Below are 20,299 nucleotides of genomic sequence, written 5' to 3'. Positions count from 1 at the left end.
GCCCTTCCTTTATCAATCAAATTTGTCACTTCCTCAAAGAATTCTATGAAGTTGGTAAGACATGACCTCCCCTGCATAAAACCATGTTGCCTATCACTGATAAGCCCATTTTCTTCCAAATGGCAATAGATCCTACCCCTTAGTATCTTCTCCAGCAGCTTCCCTACCACTGACATCAGGCTCACCAGTCTACAATTACCTGTATTATCCCTGCTACCCTTCTTAGACAAGGGGACAGCATTAGTAATACTCCATCCTCCGGGACCTCACCCATGTTGAAGGATGCTGCAAAGATATCTGTTAAGGCCCCAGCTTTTCCTCTCTCACTTTCCTCAATAACCTGGGATAGATCCCATGCGGTCCTGGGGACTTGTCCACTTAATGCCTTTTAGAATATCCAACACTTCTTCCCTTCTTATGCCGACTTCACCTAGAGCAATCAAACATCTATCCTTAACCTCAATATCCGTCATGTCCTTCTACTTGGTGAATACCGACACATAGTACTCATTAAGAATCTCACACATTTTCTCTGACTCCACGCATAACTTTCCTCTTTTGTCCTTGAGTGGGCCAACCCTTTTTCTAGTTACCCTCTTGCTCCTTCTAAATGAATAAAAGCCTTTGGGATTTTCCCTAACCCGGTTTGCTAAAGATATTTCATGACCCCTTCTACCCCTCTTAATGCCTTATTTCAGATTGGTCCTACATTTTTGATATTCTTCCAAAGCTTCACCTGTCTTCAGTCGCCTAGACCTTATGTATGATTCTCTTTTTCCTCTTAGCTAGTCTCTCAATTTCACCTGTAATCCATGGTTCCCTAACCATGACATTTCTATCCCTCATTTTCACATGAACGTGTCTCTCCTGGACTCAAATCAACCTCTCTTTAAAAGCCTCCCACATATCAAATGTGGATTTACCTTCAAACAGCTGTTCCCAATCTACATTCCCCAACTCCTGCCAAATTTTGGTATAGTCGGCCTTCCCCTAATTTAGCGCTCTTCCTTTAGGACCACTCCCATCTTTGTCCATGAGTATTCTAAAACTTACGGAATTGTGATCACTATTCCCAAAGTAATTCCCTACTGAAACTTCAACTGCCTGGCTGGGCTCATTCCCCAGCACCAGGTCCAGTATAGCCCCTTCCTGAGTTGGACTACTTATATGCTGCTCTAAAAAAAACCCCTGGATGCTCCTTACAAATTCTGCTCCATCTAGACTTCTAATACCAAGTGAATCTCATTCAATGTTGGGAAAATTAAAATCTCCTATCAACACCACCCTGTTGCTCCTACATCTTTCCATAATCTGTTTGCATATTTTTACCTCTATCTCACACTCGCTGTTGGGAGGCATGCAGGACAGCCCCAACATTGTTACCGCACCCTTCCTATTTCTGAGCTCTGCCCATATTGCCTCACTGCTTGAGTCCTCATAGTGCCCTCCTTCAGCACAGCTGGGATATCCTCTCTGACCAGTAATGCAACTCCTCCACCCCTTTTACTTCCCTCTCTATCCCGCCTGAAGCATTGATATCCTGGAATATTTAGTTGCTAATCATGCCCTTCCCTCAACCAAGTCTCAGTAACAGCAATAACATCATACTCCCAGGTACTAATTCAAGCCCTAAGTTCATCTGCCTAACCTACTACACTTTTTGCATTAAAACAAATGCACCTCAGACCACCAGTCCCTTTGTGTTCACCATCTGCTCCCTGCCTACTTTTCCCCTTAGTCACGCTGACTTCATTATCTAGTTCCTTACATGCTTTAGTCACTAACTCCTTACTGACCACTAACCTCCTCATTTGGTTCCCATTCCCCTGCCATATTAGTTTAAACCATTCCCAACAGCGTTAGCAAAAGCACCTCCAAGGACACTGGTTCCAACCTGGTCCAGGTGTAGACTTTCCAATTTGTAATAGTCCCATTGCCCCCAGAACTGGTCCCAATGTCCCAAAAATCTGAACCCCTCCTGCCTCTTCTTTCATTTCTACTCTGACTAGCACGTGGCACTGGTAGCAATCTTGACATTACTATCTCTCAGGTCCTACTTCTTAATTTGGTTCCTAACACCCTAAATTCTGTTTGGGTGCCCTTAACCTTGTCTTTCTATCATAATTCTGTACATGAAGTGTTCTTGATGCTCAGCTTTGTTTCTCCTGATTTCCAGTCTCTATCACAGCTTTTCTACTTCCTATTATCGTTAACTCACTTCCAATTTAGGTTCTTCCTCAGGTTCCATTACCCCTGAAAAGCTAACTTATACCAAGCCCAACAGCGCTAGCAAATCTTCCTGCAAGGTTATCAATTCCATCCAACTTGTACAGGTCCCAGATTACATCACAATGCCTCAGAAATCTGATTCCCTCTCTTTTACATCAGTTAACCTTGTGCTCAACCGATCAGTTCTCATGTTGTTGTCCTCATAGTGGCTTGGTACTGAGATTAGATTAGATTAGATTACTTACAGTGCGTAAACAGGCCCTGCAAGGTTATCAATTCCATCCAACTTGTACAGGTCCCAGATTACATCACAATGCCTCAGAAAAAACCCACGCAGACATGGGAAGAATGTGCAAACTCCACACAGTCAGTCGCCTGAGGTGGGAATTGAACCTGGGTCTCTGGTGCTGTGAGGCAGCAGTGCTAACCACTGTGCCACCGTGCCGCCCACAGAAAGTAATCCTGAGAGTAATCCTGAGATTACTACTCTTCTGGTCATAGAATCATAGAATCCCTACAGTGTGGAAGCAGGCCATTTGGCCCAACAAGTCCACACTGACCATACAAAGAGTATCCCCTACCCTATTACTCTCCATTTCTCCACACCTAATCTACACATCATGCTCATCATGCTAACCTCCTAAAATCTAAATTCAGGACTTCATCCCTCTTCCTACTTATTGCTTTGGTACCAAGGTGATCCGCAAGATTGGCTTGATCCCATCCCCTAGAAGGATGTCCTCCAGCTGCTCCTTGACCTTGGCACCAGGAAGGCAATTTACCATCAGGGAATCATTTTTAATGCAAAAGAAACATCGATCTGAAACATCAGCTGTGAGGTCCCACATCACTATTCCCCTTCAATTCTTCTTCTCTCCCTGTACAGTGAAGACACCTCAGACTTGGCTCAGATTGCACTCTCCTAAGGAACCATTGCCTTCACTGGCTTCCGAAATGGAATACCAATTAGTCAGTAAGATAGATTGAGGGCCCACATGCACTAACTGCTTGGTTTTTCTAGACTGCCTGATAGCCATCCATTCCCTGTCCAATGCTCACTTCTAACCGCAGCATGACCACCTCCGTACACATGCTATCCACATAGTCTTCTGCTTCTCAGATGCACAATAGGCTCCAGCTCTATTCAAGTTCTGAAAATGTGCACAACCAACACTGTTAATGAAAGTGGAGAGCTCCTGAGACAGTGGGGATCACAGAATTCATTACATAATTTATCGCATTGGCATGGGGTGGTTTTGCTCCACTTGGCCTACAAGAAAACATTCAAGGAGTGAATCTTTTCACTTTGTTGGTCTCTTCTAACCCTCTCAGTAAGATGGATATGGAGCACTTGTCGCACTTGTCAAGTTAAAATAATCTTTGCACATGAATGACATCAAATTTAAGCATTTCAATTCAACATGTAATTAAATCCCAGGGAAAGGACAGGTGTTCACTGCCAAATATACACCTGCTCAAAGAACACAAGGCACAACTGTAGTTTGGGCAAGGTGAGTACAGGTAGCCCTCGGTATCCAAAAGTAGAGCATTCCCAGGAAAATGTTCGTAAACCTAAAATGAAGATGCGTAAAGTGAAGGTGCGAGATTTAAAAGGGAAAATGTATCGCTGTTTTTCGTAAAAGCAAAAATCCTCTTTGGATTCGCGAAAACAGGTACTAATGTAGGTATTTCGTAAAAGCAAAATTGAGTAAAGCAGACATTAGAAAAGTGGAGGATACCTGTACTGAACTGAGAAAGGGGAATGTTGGAGTTAAAATATCAGCAATCAGGCACAACAGGAAATAGCAGATCATACATCTCAGTTTACATCTCAGGTCTTTAAGAAGAGTCTAGAATGATTTATTTAATTTTGAAACAAACGTATTTCAAAAAGAGCATCTTGCAAACTCACCATAAGCTGCTATTGTAATACAAAAGACAGCCATTATTACTGTAGCACAAACAGTTCCAAGTACAAGTAGTACCAGATTTTCACGAGGCTCTGTTGAAACATTATTTGGAAAGTTTAAACAAACTCTCTTCAACATCAGATTTGCTTATGTCGATGTACCTTTGCATATACAAAGTCCACATACCGCTCTAATGCAATAAAGGCCTTTTAAACTGAAACACATTCACTGAATTAAAATGTAGACAAAACACGCACAAGAATGTTTAAGGAATATGAATACCTCTGCAGGCAATGTTATAAATATTTCCTTTATAAAGTGAAAAAACAATCAATCAGTTGAGACTTTTGAATGGATTACAAAAATTAGACACTTTTAAATTTTCCTGCAAACAGCCAACTATTTAAAATAGAACAATACATTTGAACTAACTACTAGAGTTTGACAAGCCAAAATCTAGCAGAATATGAAGAATTTAAAACTAAAATCCAAGTTCCACATAAGCAATATTACACACCATGTGTTTCAGGTGTATTTTTTATTTTTTTTTTAAGAGACTCAAACTGAAGTATTTTAAAGTGGTTATTGCCTCATCTGTCAAATGGCAGAGAGGTTCTATGAGCATATTAAACCACCATATGATAATATTGTATGCAATATATTTTGAGATACAATCCTAACACAGTAACACTGTAGTACCAGGTATCCACTCTATAATTCACTAGCAATTTTAGTGATTGCCATTCATAAAATCTGTGTTTTCTATCATAATTAATCTTGGATATCAGATATTTCACATAGCTGTGTGATCATTTGTTATTACAACTTTGTAAAGTTATGAGCTTACTGAGTAGAGGCTACAGTTTTCGAAATACTGAGTTCCAGATTTTATCTAAATCTAATTCACAAATTTAAGAGGCGTTCAGGGGGCTATACACAGTGCTAACAGAGCTCATGCTCAGGGTGGGGATGGGGGTTTAGCAGCCATATAGCAGAAGGCAAATTCACTCCCAAAAGCGCAGGAAAATGCACCTACAGAGAGATGAACTCAAGTTGAAAGACAGAACCTCTGAGGAACTGCTCATCTGTTCACAGGCTGGTTCTCTCCTTTGCTTGCTGCTGATAGGGGCTGGAAGAAAGAAAGAGAGGTAGGGATGCGGCTAGGTTGGAGAAATGGAAAAAGAGAGAAATAAAGTGAGGAGGTAGAGAGATGACATATTCATTATACATTATTCATTCATGAGATGAGGGCATCGCTGACTAGGCCAGTATTTATTGCCCATCACTAATTGCTCGGAGGACAGTTAAGAGTTAACCATATTGCTGGACTCACATGTAGGTCAGACCAAGTAAGGATTCCCAAAAGGACATTAGTGAACCAGATAGATGTTTCCGATAATCAACAATGGATTCATGGTCATGAGTGGGGTGTGTGGAGTGATGACAGATCGGGTGGGGAGAAAGATAGGGAGGGGCTGAGGAGAAAGAGAAAATTGATTATTAGAGGGGATGGAGATAGAGACACAGGGGAACCTGCTGGCTAAGGCAAGGTGGTGGGAAGAATGTGATAGAAAGAGAGGGAGAAAGGGAAATGTTGCAAGCTTAGGAGTGTGGGAAGAGAGAGATAAAGTTGCAGTGAACTAGGGCAGAAGGGAAAATTGGGAGGCTGCAGAGGATGGGGCGTGAAGAAAGGCATAGGCTGCAGGGGTCAGTCTGGAAGATGGATAGAGAGTGAGGCTGAAAGAATCAGGGGCAGCGGAGGAAGGGGGTAAGGTTACAGGGGTGGGGGCAGAAGAGGGGGAGGTTTCAGGGGTTCAAATGGAAGAGAGGCACAGAGGCTTCAGATGTGAAAGTGAGAGATTGAGGCTATGGGGGAGAGAGTAGAAGGAGGTAATGGGTGGATAGAAGAGTCTGCAGACCAGGTTTGTAAAGGATATGTGTGAGCGTGTGTGTGGATGTGCATGTGTGTGTGCATGTGCGCGTGTGTGCGCACACATGCACGCACGCTTTTGGGGCAGGAGGGACTACCATAGGAAGGGTAAGAGTAGAAGTTTGCTAATGTGAGAGAAAGAGAGGAAGGATGCAAGGGCAGGGACAGAGAGGGAGCTCAAAAAGGGGGGGAAAGAAAGAAAGGATGCATTTTGTCTTGTGCCAATTCAATTATTGAAATTTGAGAAATTAACGCATTGTGTGTTGCGGCTTTAGGATGAATAAGTATTGATAAATTTTGAGGATAGTGACACATTTACAAGTTCTGCTTATCTGTGAATTTTGTGCCAGTCCAAATGTTAACACAAATAAAGAAGGTGCTATTATTTGACTGTATCACTTTAATAAAGGCATTAATGAGAATGAAAATGTAGTTCTTAATCAAAATCAGCTCAATAAAATCTCAAGAACTACCCTAAGGAAAAAAAAAGTAAAGTTTTGCATCATTTAACAATCAACAAACATCTTCGATTTATTTGATAATTTATTAATTTGCAAAATATTTTTTATACAATCTAAAATTTAAAATACAGTACAATTTCTCACCATAGAGTCTCATGATGATTTCCCCACTTGTCTCACTGAATTCACCCATGCCGATACTATTAACTGCCACGACTCTCACATGATAAAACCCACTCAAGTGCTGATTACGCCAAGTACAGACAATACTACTGCAGGATCCCTGATAGACAGTAATCCATTCATCCGAGTTGTTGAAGCTCTGCAGCCTTGTTTCATTTTTGGAATTCCTGTTTAAGACAAGAATATTTTTCACCTCTATCGAATTGAAAATCTGAATTAAAGCCCAGACTTCAAAATCGGTGTGCATTTTCAAATTGCATTATAAAGATCGCATAATTCCAAGTTCAATTCAATTAACTGGGTTGTCTCAGTTAAAGTGGGAGTACTATAATGAGCATTATTGGAATTGAGAGAGGAATGAGCATTTATCATCCATTAATCTCAATTGAAATATGGAGGACAACAAAAACAGAAGAAATGTAGATGACCCTATATCCTAAGGGTTACATGTGGTTCAAGATGGCAGCTCATCACTGGTTTTGGAGTGATTCTGGCTAGCCAGTGACATTCACATGCCTTAAACAAATAAAAAAAACTACTTCATATCACTTCATGTGACTGTATGGGTCACATTTAGTATGTTTGACGTTGAGGTTGGCACTCATTTGGCTAGATTTTGAGAAGTACTGTAAGTTGGCCCATTGATCCTAAGCTACTTCAATAGTGCAAGCATTTTCTGTTTTCAGCTAGTTTTTTTCTTGGTGAGAAAAGGGAAAGATCATAAATCATTCTATTCACATTGGCTTCAAGTTAACTTATGGCAAACTAGCTACAGTTAACAACATTAATCAGTGTTTACTGATGAAACTAAGTCGTCTAATTCAGATATCAATTTTTGATCCTCCATCTGCAAAGGTTTGCGAGCTCAGAGGATCATGGGAAATTGGAACAGGAACAGGAAAATCAGCCTCGTAATCATTCATAAGATTGTCACTTTCTGTTTGCTCTCCACTCCAAACACCCCTCAACCCTCGATTTCCTTGCAGATTACAAGAACTATGTAACTCAACTATAAATACATTCAACGAAATAGCCTCCACTTCTCTCTGGGAAGGGAATTCCGAACATCAATACATTGGTCTTGCTCAACCTCAGATGCTAACACTGTATGTTAGATGCTAGGCCAAAGATAATTTTGTTCTTTATTTTGGGGCTCTATTTTACACATCTTGCTGTGTTGGTAAGATTACTTAGTTGCCAATTGCATTCTGTCTAGTGAAGCTTCAAACTTTACCCCGTTGGTGGGGGTCAAATATTAATTCTAACTTGGATAAGTACTGGAATCTTTTGAAACTCAAAGATGAGGAAATTAATGCCCATGTATTATATGATAAGCATTATGAGTATCGAAAACTTCCTAGCCAAGTACAGCAGTTTGAGATGTAAAATACCCTTTAATCTAACACAATAGAACTTGTACTCAAATTCAAAATCTCTCCCCTCCCACCCACTCTCATTGCTACTGTACTATGATGATCGTTTCCAGAAAGGCCTCTTTGATGAGGTTGTCTTTGGAAAGCAATTGGCACCCTACAAAAACACAAACTTACTCTAACTCATTTGGCATCCTACACAGCTGGCATCTTTCCCTCCCTATCTGCAAAACTACACAGATGGCATGCTGACACTCTAACCTCCCCCAGTGCCATCTGGTCCTAACATCACACTTTGTGGATTTAGTTTGATGGGAGCTGTCAAGGTGACAGTGAGGGCCTTTACATTTGAGAGAACTGCAGCTGCCTATGAAAAGGGGGCAGGGTCTGCTTTCCTCTGACAGTTCCATATTACAAAACAACTGTCAGATTGGAAGGACAACTCAGCATTTCTGTGGAATCCATGATCAGAATCACCGCTCGGGTATGAGGAGGACCCTTCTTTCATAAACAATAGGGGCCTGAGTGGCAAGATTGCCACTCCTTGGCTAGTCTGATCCAATATCTCTTGGAAAATAGTTATTTATTTAGGAGGTTTCAACTTATGTAGTTTTGTATCACTTCCATGCTGCACTGCTACATAATATTAAAGAGGATTGTGTACAATCAGCATTATCCCAAAAGTGATTCTTTCCCCTCATTCTAATGATTATGCACTTACTGTGCCTGCAGGATGTAGTATGTTATATTATTTCCATTGTCATCTGCTTTACTCCAGTTAATATCATCATGAACAGTATATGGTGTACCTGGTTTACCTGGTACACCAGCTATAAACAAAGAACAAGTACAACATTAACAACATAAATACATTTAATAAAATAAGTCACAATAATATTCCTAAATGATCCACCATTAAAGGTGCCAAAGGCAACATGATTAATTTAAATGTCCACCCCAGGAATGTACCAGACTATGGGGCTGCTTTCTCACGAGAGAGACAACTGGTGGTTACTTAACCTAATGGTCAGCTCTCAGGTGAGGGGAGAGGTTGAACCTCAGCCAGTGCAGGAAATGAACCCACACTATTGGCATCACTCTGTATTGCAAACCACTCAATGAGCTGACCAACCCCTAGAGTGTAGTGACCACAGGCTCACTGTATTGTTTTCCCAATCTTTACTGTACCACCAAAGGGATAATAGAGCAGAGTCATCATCTTTGGGATGCAGAGAAGTAGATAAGAGACACAGCCAAAAGCTGAACTTTTGGGACTCCTCAAAACCATTTTCGCAACAGCATTTCCAGTGACTTTTCAGCGGGTAATATATGGGCAGCAGGACTTTGTAAATAAGAAAAACAAAACTGGGAACTTCATCCTCAGGTAAGGTTTTTAGATTAGATTCCCTGCAGTGTGGAAACAGGCCCTTCAGCCCAACAAATCCACGCCGATCCTCCGAAGAGTAACCCACCCAGACCCATTCCCCTCTGACTAATGCACCTAACACTATGGACAATTTAGCATGGCCAATTCACCTGCCCTGTACATCTCTGGACTGTGGGAGGAAACCAGAGCACCCAGAGGAAACCCACGCGGACACGGGGAGAATGTGCAAACTCCACACAGACAGTCGCCCGAGGCTACAATTGAACCTGCGACCCTGGTGCTGTGAGGCAGCAGTGCTAACCACTGAGCCACCATTTATATTACTAATGTTGGTATCACATGAATGAAAATTCAAGCGCACTGAAGGATCCTGAGAATTTGCATATGGGCAAAGAAGTAGTTTCATCACACAAATATACATCTGCACTACTCACAAAACAAATGCACTGGTATCAGTTAAAGCTAAATTTGCACTGAGGGATACTTTTCATTTTCACTGTTTGATTTATAAGGATATTAACACTGGAGAGTTGAATTCAAGAGTGGAAAATCCTCTCCACAAGCTTATCACTCCCAAGTGGTATAGTAATTATTTTGTCAATGAAAAAGTCACAATTGCATTACTTTTGATAAATTTGTAAATGAAGCCATTTTAGTAGAATAGTTAGGGAAAGAGAACACGGCTTGGATCAGAAGTGGAGAACAATAAAGTCATCAAGAATAAAAAAAATTGTCAACTTGTTTCGGATTCTTTGGGACAGATGTCTCTCAATTAATTATTTATTAATGTATTTATTTGGTTTAAATTTTGAAATCTCAGGTAAAATTTGTTATTTGAAATAATTTCAAATAATTTAAAGCCTTCTAGGTTTCAGGCAACTAATATATGATTAACCCTTTATAAAACTTCATGCTTCTCCACAGAAATTAGTAAATGAAATAATGATATTCAAGAAGTTGCTGCAAAAGCTTGCATATTTCCAAAACATTAATCAGTGCAAATTTTTTTTCAAAACTGCCTAAGGATGTACCACACTGCACTTCAAATCTGTCACATTATTACCTTTTGTCTCAAGTACTTGCATGGCAGATGCACGTGAAACATTTGATTTGTAAGTAACAACTGCTCTCACTGCATATATTCTCGATGGATGTAGGCCCAGAATAATGCAACTGAAATTCACATTATTGGTGCAGTTCACTTGCACTCGTCTCCAAATTTCCCTGCTGGTGTCCTTGTTAAAAAAAAAAGCAGACAATTAAAACAGCGGTCAACGGTAAGAACGCATTTAATCTTGCAATACTTTCAATAAATTAGCAGGGGAAATATTCTGGACGAATGTAGAACAATATATGCTAAAAACAAACAACCATACAGTTCAAAAGATTACATGTATATTAAAAGCCAATGATATTTCACATTTAATTCTTGTTTTGGATACATTTCAGTATTCAATAATTATTTCAGAATGCTCATTGGCAACCTCTCTCACTATCAGATTAGTGGAATATGCACTCCCCTTCCACCCAGCGAAATTCTCACCTCACCTTGGATCAGATGGAAAGATGCATGTGAAGGCATTTTCCAAAATGGATCAAATACCCACACCCCAACTTCACATCCTACTAGTGTCTGGCTCATCAGAACAATACCTGGAAATGTTGCCTTACTATTAGAAAAACTAACTGCATCCCTCACTTGGATTCACAATCCAAAATAGATGGTATACGCAGAATTAACACCTGGCCTTGTTTCTGCATATTGTGCGTTTCACCACATATCATTAACAAGGAAGTGAGAGGAAGCCTTTTCTCTACTCTTCCTAATACAAGGACAAACCCAAGAAACCCACTTGGAATATTAGAATCACGACCTAGCTGCAAATAGAAACACTCAGCCCTGATTTTCACCACAATGGCAAACACCATGGTGAAAACACTGGAAGATATCAGGAATCTCCAGCCCTGCCCCTCAAACACAGCAGTTCCCATTTCCCCAGGGTAGGATTTTGGGCAGGCCATACGTCAAGCATGCACAGTTCTCAAAAGCATTTAAATAACCAGTTTCCTTCACAAAACATGGATTCTGGAGTCCCTGGTATCTGGAGCCTGGAGTGTGAAGATTAAACCAAGTCTGTTCTCAGTGTATTTCATTTGGATAGCCAGAATACCCAGTTTGGAGAGCAGAAATAACCCCATTGATATGGTGTCAGGACACCTTGTGAGTGGAGATCTGGAACTCATTCTGAGGGGAGGATTCAGTGTCTTTTAGGTCCGTTAACTGTGGATAAGATTGGGTTACAAGATTAACAAACACCTTGACCCTGTACAACTTGTCAATAAGTGCCAAGATAAATGCCACAAACTGTTAAGAAGCGTCAACAAATATCAAGACGTGTCTGAATGTACCAAGATCTGTTGGGAAGCACCAATAAGTTTTAAAACATATATTTATGAATTAGTGTTTATGCATTAAAGTGTTCATCAATATAGAAATGTAAGTAATTGAGTTATTGAGTGGAAGTAAGCACTAAGTTGGTATGAGAGTCACGGGTGGGATGCTCTTCAGACAGTCAGTGAAGACTCGATCGGCCAAATGGCCTCTTCCTGCATGGTAGGGATTCTTTGATTCTATGAAAAACTGACAGGGCATTGGTTGTATGGTTTGGCATGCAGCGTATTTTGGGAAAAGGGGTAAGGTATGTTTTATTTTTCTGCCATTTTGGAGAGGTAAGCATCTAATCCCAATAAATATTTGGTGGAGATAAGGTGCCCCTTCAGATTATGAAAAGGCATGCTTGTGAACAGAAAGTACATAGATTCATTGGAACTTGCAAAGTTATCTCGGAAGTGTCCAAAATATGGTGTCTAAAAGTACAACTATTGCAGAGTACCTGTTCATAGAAAACCAAGATAGGATTGGTGGTGCATTTCCTAAACTTTCATTTTCAAAATAGAGTGCCTATTGATGGACAGCTCTAATTCTTCTTGAACAGAAATATTTGTTGACACAGGGTATAAAGCATTTAAGCAAAATATTTCTGTACATAAATCTCTGAGCTTTTAAGCTAAGTATTTGATTTCATAAGGAATTAGTTGAAGCAATTTCAATTTTTCAGACTTCTGTGACAATTAGGGTTATGAATTTTCCATGAATGCCATATTCAAATAATAATTTCTTTTTTAGTCGGGATGTCTTCTGAGATAGATGGCATGGTGGGGGAGGGAGGAGAGCAAAAGCTGATGGATTTGGGATGTGAGTAGACACTGAGTTGGCAATAGGTTATAAAGACTTATGGGAATGGTAGGATGCATGAGAATAGGAGGAACCAAGGAAGATTGTGCACTGACATGAGGGTATGGGGTGGAGGCCATGGAAGATGGGTAGGTGGGCTCAGATGAAACATAGAGTGAGAGGGTGAGAGGAGGAGGGATGTTTTCCATTTTAATCTTTATATTTAAACTTTGAACAAACATTGATGGAGACTTGAGGCAGTTTTTCCATCCATTGTCAGGTACCAGTAGTCTAATGGGTATTGCTGAGTCACCCAACACAACTCAAAATCCAGCCTCCTCTCCCAGACCAAGAATAGGAAATTCTCCTGACTTTGTCCACCCAACTCAGGAATGAAAACTGACCACAGGATTCAAATTAATTTGTGATCCTTACAGATACATGCTTCAGTCATTTGAAAAGAACAACTTTTTGTCTCACTCATTTTATGGAAAAACTGGCAGCTTGCTTTAGTGAAGGAGTTGCTAGCTTTCCTGCCATGCAACTTATGGGCTTCCCAAAATGGCTCAAGTTTCCTGCAAATGTTCGTGTTCCTTTGCTCTGATCACATAACAAGTGGAAGCCCTTAAATATCAACCTCTAACTCATTGCAAAAGCAATTTGTGTTTCTCTCAGACTCTGGATGTTGTAATTACCCCAAGGAGACTGACAGTAAACAGTTAGAGAATTACTAGAAGAAGTGGCCAAAATTATGTTCAGAGAATTTTCAGGAAAAGTAGGAACAAGGTGGAGAGGATTAAACAGCGAATGACTTAGGCAGCTAATGCCCTTCACAAATGGTCAAACAGATGGAGAAGGGAATTAAAAAATACAAGATAGCAAGGAGCACATGTTGCAATTGTAGAGGCAGGCAAGTCCAAGGTAAGCCAAAGTATTTGAAAAGGATATTTGTTTGATGCATTGAAGCCCTAATGTCCAATGGTAGTTTGCAATTAGCAGAGGATCCATAGAAATTGGAATTTTGTGCAGGCCATGAAGTTTTGAACAGATTGCAGTTTCAACGCAATAGAATAGATAACGAGATGAATTCTAATAAGCAAAGCCTGGATAATGAGAAAGTGTGTATATGGGTTTCAATACTGGTGTGGTTCCATAAAGGTCAGGCAAATGATGTTAAGATAATGAATTAGATAGTTTGCTGTTATACAACTTATGGAATTTGAAGCTTAGCTTAAGGTTAAACCAGATACAGAAGTTACAAATCATATCCAAGGAGAGGAATAATGTCAGAAATGATGGCATAAAGTTTTTGATGGGAGGTGAAAAACATGCTTTCAGCATTGTCAATGCCAGCAGAGTGGGCACATGAAGATTAAGGTGATGTCAGAAAGGTTAAGTTGGATTTCATCGAATTCTACATTATAGTTATGTCTTTGGTCAAGTGAGATCTGAAAGGGAAGAGGCCCAAGATGGAACCCTCAGGCATTTCCAAGGAGATTTTTCTGGGTGGAAACAGAAGCCATTGTGGTAAGAAATTGAGTTGCAAAAGTGGGGAGGTGCAAATGAAATCAGTGAGAAATGTGCCAGAGAGGTAGGCCACATAAAAAAAAGTATATTCATTTATCTGCCTAACCATCCAGAATCCTTGATATAGTTTCAAGTAAGATATGTGAAAGCACATTAAAATTCTGATTGCAATATCAACTTAATTAAATGTCACAGTGATAGATACCTGGGAAATCTCAAACCAGTATTTCTCCATTGCATGATTGGATGTAAATTGCCAGAGAATTGTCACTGTAGTATTTCCAACTGAAAGAAGGCGAGGAGACTGAGGAGTCAAAAACGTTTTTGCTAAGACAATTTCACTTGAACTGAAACTTCCACCGATTGGAGGGAAACTCAGTACCTGCCAAAAATAATTGCTTATTTAGCAAAACGATTATACATTCTCCAAGATAATAGATAGCATGTCACTTTTACAACAAGCTAACAAATTATCAAACTAATGACCTTCAAACCACTGATGCATCCTTCTTACATAGTATGCACATGTAAATAAAGGGTAACGTCATGATGGGATATCAACCTTCATGGAGTTATTTCAGTGACAATGAGAGAAAACCCTGACGATATTTGTTCACAACAGTCGTCTTTGACTCTGTCAGCACTTCTGGCATCATGCCATCATTTGGGAGGCTTGATTCATCGATCTTGCTGGAAAATATGTGTTACTTTTTCTGGGCAAATGACATTGGGGCAGATGAAAAGCAACGAGTAATTTCCCTGATAGCTTGTGGACCCGCAGCTTTTTCAGTTATTAGAAGCCTAACTTTCCTTGAGGCACCAGATACCAAAGCTTTTCAAGAGCTGACTGATTTAGCCAAGAAATATTACAGCTCCAAGCCCCCTCTAATTCTGGAGATGCTATCAGTTTTACTTGGCAATTCGAGAACCAGGGGAATCCATGTCCAGGATTTTGAACAAGGTTAAAATGACAAACAGAAACATGTGAATTTGGTTTAACCCTAAGTGAGATGCTGAGAGACCATTTGGTATGTGGGCTTAATTATGTAACTATGCAAAAGCATCTATGAGCTGAGGTTCAACTGAAATTCAAACAGACACTACAGCTAGCTTTGTCATTACAAAATGCAGCAAGTGGAGCAGATAAGTATGCTGATGGAAGTGGACACCCTCAACAGGCCAACTGAGTTTGGGGGACATCACGTCAGTGAAGGCAACTGCTTGCCCCCCCCCACGCCTCAGGACATACCCTGAGCAGAAGGACGCTAGTAGCCTGCTCTGAGCTAGTTGGGCCAGTGTTATGTACAATGCATGTGTAAATAAAGGGTGACTTGGTGACTTTTGTAACTTGAAATTATAAGGTTTTCTGGATAAATTATTGCCCTCAAATTTCCCCTAGATGTTAAACTTTAACAATTCACACAGATTAAGCAATCAAATTTGTACTTATGAAAGGTGGCCTATTGCAATGGCAGAGACCTTATTGACATGACACTCCCTGAACAGCTTGTCTGTGGTGAACAAGTTGACAAGTCATGACAATAAGTGGATGGAGCAGAACTTCCACTTTTAAGAACGTCATTTAAAATCTTTTGCTCCAAGATATCTTGCCAGACAAGTTGGCCTTTGCTGAGTCATGACCAACCCCAGCTTCAAAAAAGCGTGCAACACCAATGCAGAGATTTGTCAATATAATACCACACATTCATGTAGCAAAGGAGGAGACAAGGAAACATTGAATCTTTAATGGCGTAAGTGCTGGGATCAGCTCATAGGGGGTTTCTGTTGGAGTTCCCCAAAAAATAGAACAGGGGATTTCTAAATGAAAAGTGAGAAAGGGGTACAGTCCAATAAGATTTAGCATACAGATCACTAAAATGTTTTTTTATGAACTGGTACAGAAATTAATCTAAAAAGCTCATGAAATGTGAGCTTTTAGATATAAAAGGGCAGGAATGAAGGAGGGTAGAAATTATTCTTCAGCAGTAAAAAAAATCTGGTGAGGCCACAGCTAGAGTACTGAGAGTAGCTTTGGCCATCTTAGCATTGAGATATTGACCTTGGAGGGAATGTATGATTGATTATTAAAATGATACCTGAACTCCAAGGGTTTAAGCTATAAGGAGTAATTAAATAAAATAGGGATGAATTTCCTGGAATAAGGGGTAGTTTGATTTAAGTTTCCAGGATTGAAAGTGAAACAGAAAATATAGAGAGAGATAATCTCTTTCCATCATTTTGGAGACACGGATAGATAGCATATTCATAAAAAAAACTAGATGTTTCAGGACTGAATTTAGCAAACACTTCTTTGCACAAGCAATGGAAGAACTTTGGTACTACACACAAACAGCTAATTGATGCTAGATCAATTAACTCTAAAACTGACATTGGTAGATTTTTGTTGCATATACTAAGAGACCTGAAGGCAAAGGCAGGTATACGGAGTTCTGTTACAGTTCAGCCATATCTTTGTTAAATGGTACATAACAGGTTCATGGACCTAAATTACTCCACCTCCTCTTAGTTCATTAGTTAGATAGAGCAGGAAGTTGGCAGACTGCTCCTAGATTTCAAATTTTAAAAGTTAGGGAACAATCAAATTTTGTTTAACCTACATGCAGTGTGGTGAAATTATGCTTTCCTTCATTTTGTAAATAATATCTACTTAACTCTCAGCTGTTCATGGATATGTATTTCTACCTTTTTTCCCTTTTTAGAAAAATTGTTTTTGAAACATTCTGGCCTGGTATAGAACAAATTAGAAGATGCCAATGACTATAATATGGAAGTTAGCAAATTAAGAAAGAGAAACACATATTTGAATGATACAATGTTGACTCTTAGCTTACCTGGAACCGGTACTCAGTTCCACCCTGAAGGTTTGCTAGTTCAATCTGTCTTTGTCCATCTGCTAGTTGGTCTAATCTTACAGGCACAGCAGGCCAGTAATTATTTCCATTATATTGAACTTGATAACGAAGCTGTTCCACAGGTCCTTTTGGTTCTAGAGGTGCGGTCCATGAGACCTTTACTCTGTCGTCTGATAATACAACTACTTCTACTTGTTGCGGTGCTGATGGCACTGGATTATACAAACCACAATTATTGGAATCAGTTTATACTTTTCCACATACATTAATGCATGCACATGACCACGATTTTAAAAGAAAGAAAATGCTGAAGCAGCTCAGCAAACCTGGCAGCAACTGTGGAGAGAATGTTTTGAACTGCATATCATTCTTATCAGAAGAATTTTGAAGAAGAGTCATACTGGGCTCAAAATGAAAATGTTGTTTCTCTCACTACATATACTTCCAAGCCTGTTGAATTTCTCCAGTATTTTCTGTTTATATTTCAGCTCTCTAGCATCTCAAGTACTCTGCCTTCATTATTTTGAAAAATGTCTTGCTGCATACTATTTCCAGATCTATTTTTTTGATCAATCGAGACTACATATTATAACAAACTGGGCCACTGATGGCTGCTACTCAAACCATAATAGCATATTGCTGAAACAAAAACGTTTATAAATTCATTGCAAAAAGATTTTTATGGGCACTAAGAGATGCGAGGTAATTTGAGTTTTGCACTTTTTATATAGATTAGGTATTCTTGCAGATAGTACACACTGCTGCTGCTACTGAGCATCAGTGAGTAATTGAATATTCATGGATGTGATGCCAATCAAGCAGGTTGCTTTGTCTTTGATGGTGTCAAGCTTCGAGTGTAGTTGGAGTTACACTCAACAGGGAAGGCTGAGAGTTCCTCATTTGTTCCTTGTAGAAGAGCGGGCTTTGAAGAGTCAAAATGTGAGATACTCACTGCAGCATCACTAGCGATGACCTGTTGTTGTAGTCACAGTACTTACATGGCTGGTCCAGTTCAGTTTCTGGTGAGTACTGGGACATAACTTTTCCCATACAAACCCATGCTACCTATCCCTAACAAGTCAATTTGCTTCCAAATGTGAATAAATCCCATCTTTCAGTATCTTTTCTGATTCAGTATGTGGATGTACCTACTGGAGAAGGTGCAAACCTTGACCTACTCTTGGAAACTAAGGTAGGGCAGGTGACTGGGTGTCAGTGGGAGAGCACTTTGGGTCCAGCGACCATAATTCTATTGGTTTTAAAATAGTGATGGAAAAGGATAGACCAGATCCAAAAGTTGAAGTTCTAAATTGGAGAAAGGCTAATTTTGACGGCATCAGGCAGGAACTTTCAAAAGCTGACTGGGGGCACATGTTCGCAGGTAAAGGGACAGCTGGAAAATGGGAAGCCTTCAGAAATGAGATAACAAGAGTCCAGAGACAGTATATTCCAGTTAGGGTGAAAGGAAAGGCTGGTAGGTGTTAAGAATGCTTGCTGACTAGAGAAATTGAGTGTTTGGTTAAGAAAAAGAAGGAAGCATATGTCAGGTATAGGCAGGATAGATCGAGTAAATCCTTACACGAGTATAAAAGCAGCCAAAAGCAGTCAAGAGGGAAATCAGGAGGGCAAAAAGGGGACATGAGAGAGATTTGGCAATAGAGTTAAGGAGAATTCAAAGGGTTTTTCCAAATACATGAAGGACAAAAGGATAATTAGGGAGAGAATAGGGCCCCTCAAAGATCAGCAAGGTGGCGTTTGTGTGAAGCCGCAGGAGATGGGGGAGATACTAAACAAGTATTTTGCATCAGTGTTTACTATGGAGGAGGACATGGAAGATATAGAATGTAGGGAAATAGATGGTGACATGTTGAAAAATGTCCATTTTACAGAGGAGGAAGTGCTGGGTGTCTTGAAACGCATAAACATGGATAATTCCCTAGGACCTGATCAGGTGTACCATAGAATTCTGTGGGAAGGGGGAGAAGTGATTGCTGGGCCTCTTGCTGAGATATTTGTATCATCGATAGTCACAGGTGAGGTGCCAGAAGACTGGAGATTGGCTAATGTGGTGTCACTATTTAAGAAAGGTGGTAATGACAAGCCAGGAAACTATAGACTGGTGAGGCTGACATCGGTGGCTTTATGCATGGGAAATCATGCCTCACAAACTTGATTGAGTTTTTTGAAGAAGTAACAAAGAGGATTGATGGGGGCAAAGTGGTAGATGTGATCTATATGGACTTCAGTAAGGCATTCGGCCAGGTTCCCTGAGGGAGACTGGTTAGCAAGGTTAGATCTCATGGAACACAGTGAGAAGTAGCCATTTGGATACAGAACTGGCTGGAAGGTAGAATTACAGAGGGTGGTGGTGGAAGGTTGTTTTTCAGACTGGAGGCCTGTGACCAGTGGAGTGCCACAAGGATCAGTGCTGGGTCCACTATTTTTCGTCATTTATATACATGATTTGGATGTGACCATAAGAGCTTTGTTATTAAGTTTGCAGATGATGCCAAAATTGGAGGGGTAGTGAACAGCGAAGAAGGCTACCTCAGATTACAACGGGACCTTGATCAGTTGGGCCAATGGGCTGAGGAGTGGTAGATGGTGTTTAATTTAGATAAATGCGAGGTGCTACGTTTTGGGAAAGCAAATCTTAGCAGGACTTATACACTTAATGGTAAGGTCCTAGGGAGTGTTGCTGAACAAACGGACCTTGGAGTGCAGGTTCATAGCTCCTTGAAAGTAGAGTCACAGGTAGATAGGATACTGAAGGCGGCATTTGGTATGCTTTCTTTTATTGGTCAGAGTACTGAGTACAGGAGTTGGGAGGTCATGTTGCTGCTGTACAGGACATATAGGCCACTTATAGAATATTGCATGCAATTCTGGTCTCCTTCCTATTGGAAGGATGTTGTGAAACTTGAAAGGGTTCAGAAAAGATTTACAAGGATGTTGCTAGGCTGGGGCTGTTTTCCCTAGGGCACCAGAGGCTGAGGGATGACCTTATACATGTTTATAAAATCATGAGGTGCATAGATAGGTCTTTTCCCTGGGGTGGGGGAGTCCAGAACTAGAGGGCATAGTTTTAGGGTAAGGGGCAACTTTTTTACACAGAGGGTGGTAGGTGTATGGAATGAGCTGCCAGAGGAAGTGGTAGAGGCTGGTAAATTGCAACATATAAAAGGCATTTG

At 40.3% G+C, this 20,299-nt stretch overlaps 1 protein-coding gene across 1 annotated transcript in view; it reads right to left on the bottom strand.

Moving 5' to 3' along the window:
- Positions 1–20,299, bottom strand: part of LOC122555525 (proto-oncogene tyrosine-protein kinase ROS-like) — a 208,342-nt gene that overhangs the window by 105,435 nt on the left and 82,608 nt on the right. Inside the window, exons 25-30 of the mRNA XM_043701546.1 lie at positions 17,088–17,320; positions 14,441–14,617; positions 10,537–10,708; positions 8,808–8,916; positions 6,675–6,880; positions 4,142–4,231 (exon numbers count right to left, since the gene is read on the bottom strand). Of these exons, the coding sequence (XP_043557481.1) occupies positions 4,142–4,231; positions 6,675–6,880; positions 8,808–8,916; positions 10,537–10,708; positions 14,441–14,617; positions 17,088–17,320 (987 nt within the window). The remainder of the gene's footprint in view (positions 1–4,141; positions 4,232–6,674; positions 6,881–8,807; positions 8,917–10,536; positions 10,709–14,440; positions 14,618–17,087; positions 17,321–20,299) is intronic.

The sequence above is a fragment of the Chiloscyllium plagiosum genome, chromosome 12, assembly GCF_004010195.1.
Source record: "Chiloscyllium plagiosum isolate BGI_BamShark_2017 chromosome 12, ASM401019v2, whole genome shotgun sequence".
Lineage (NCBI taxonomy): Eukaryota > Metazoa > Chordata > Chondrichthyes > Orectolobiformes > Hemiscylliidae > Chiloscyllium > Chiloscyllium plagiosum.
This window is presented reverse-complemented; position numbering and strand designations above follow the sequence as displayed.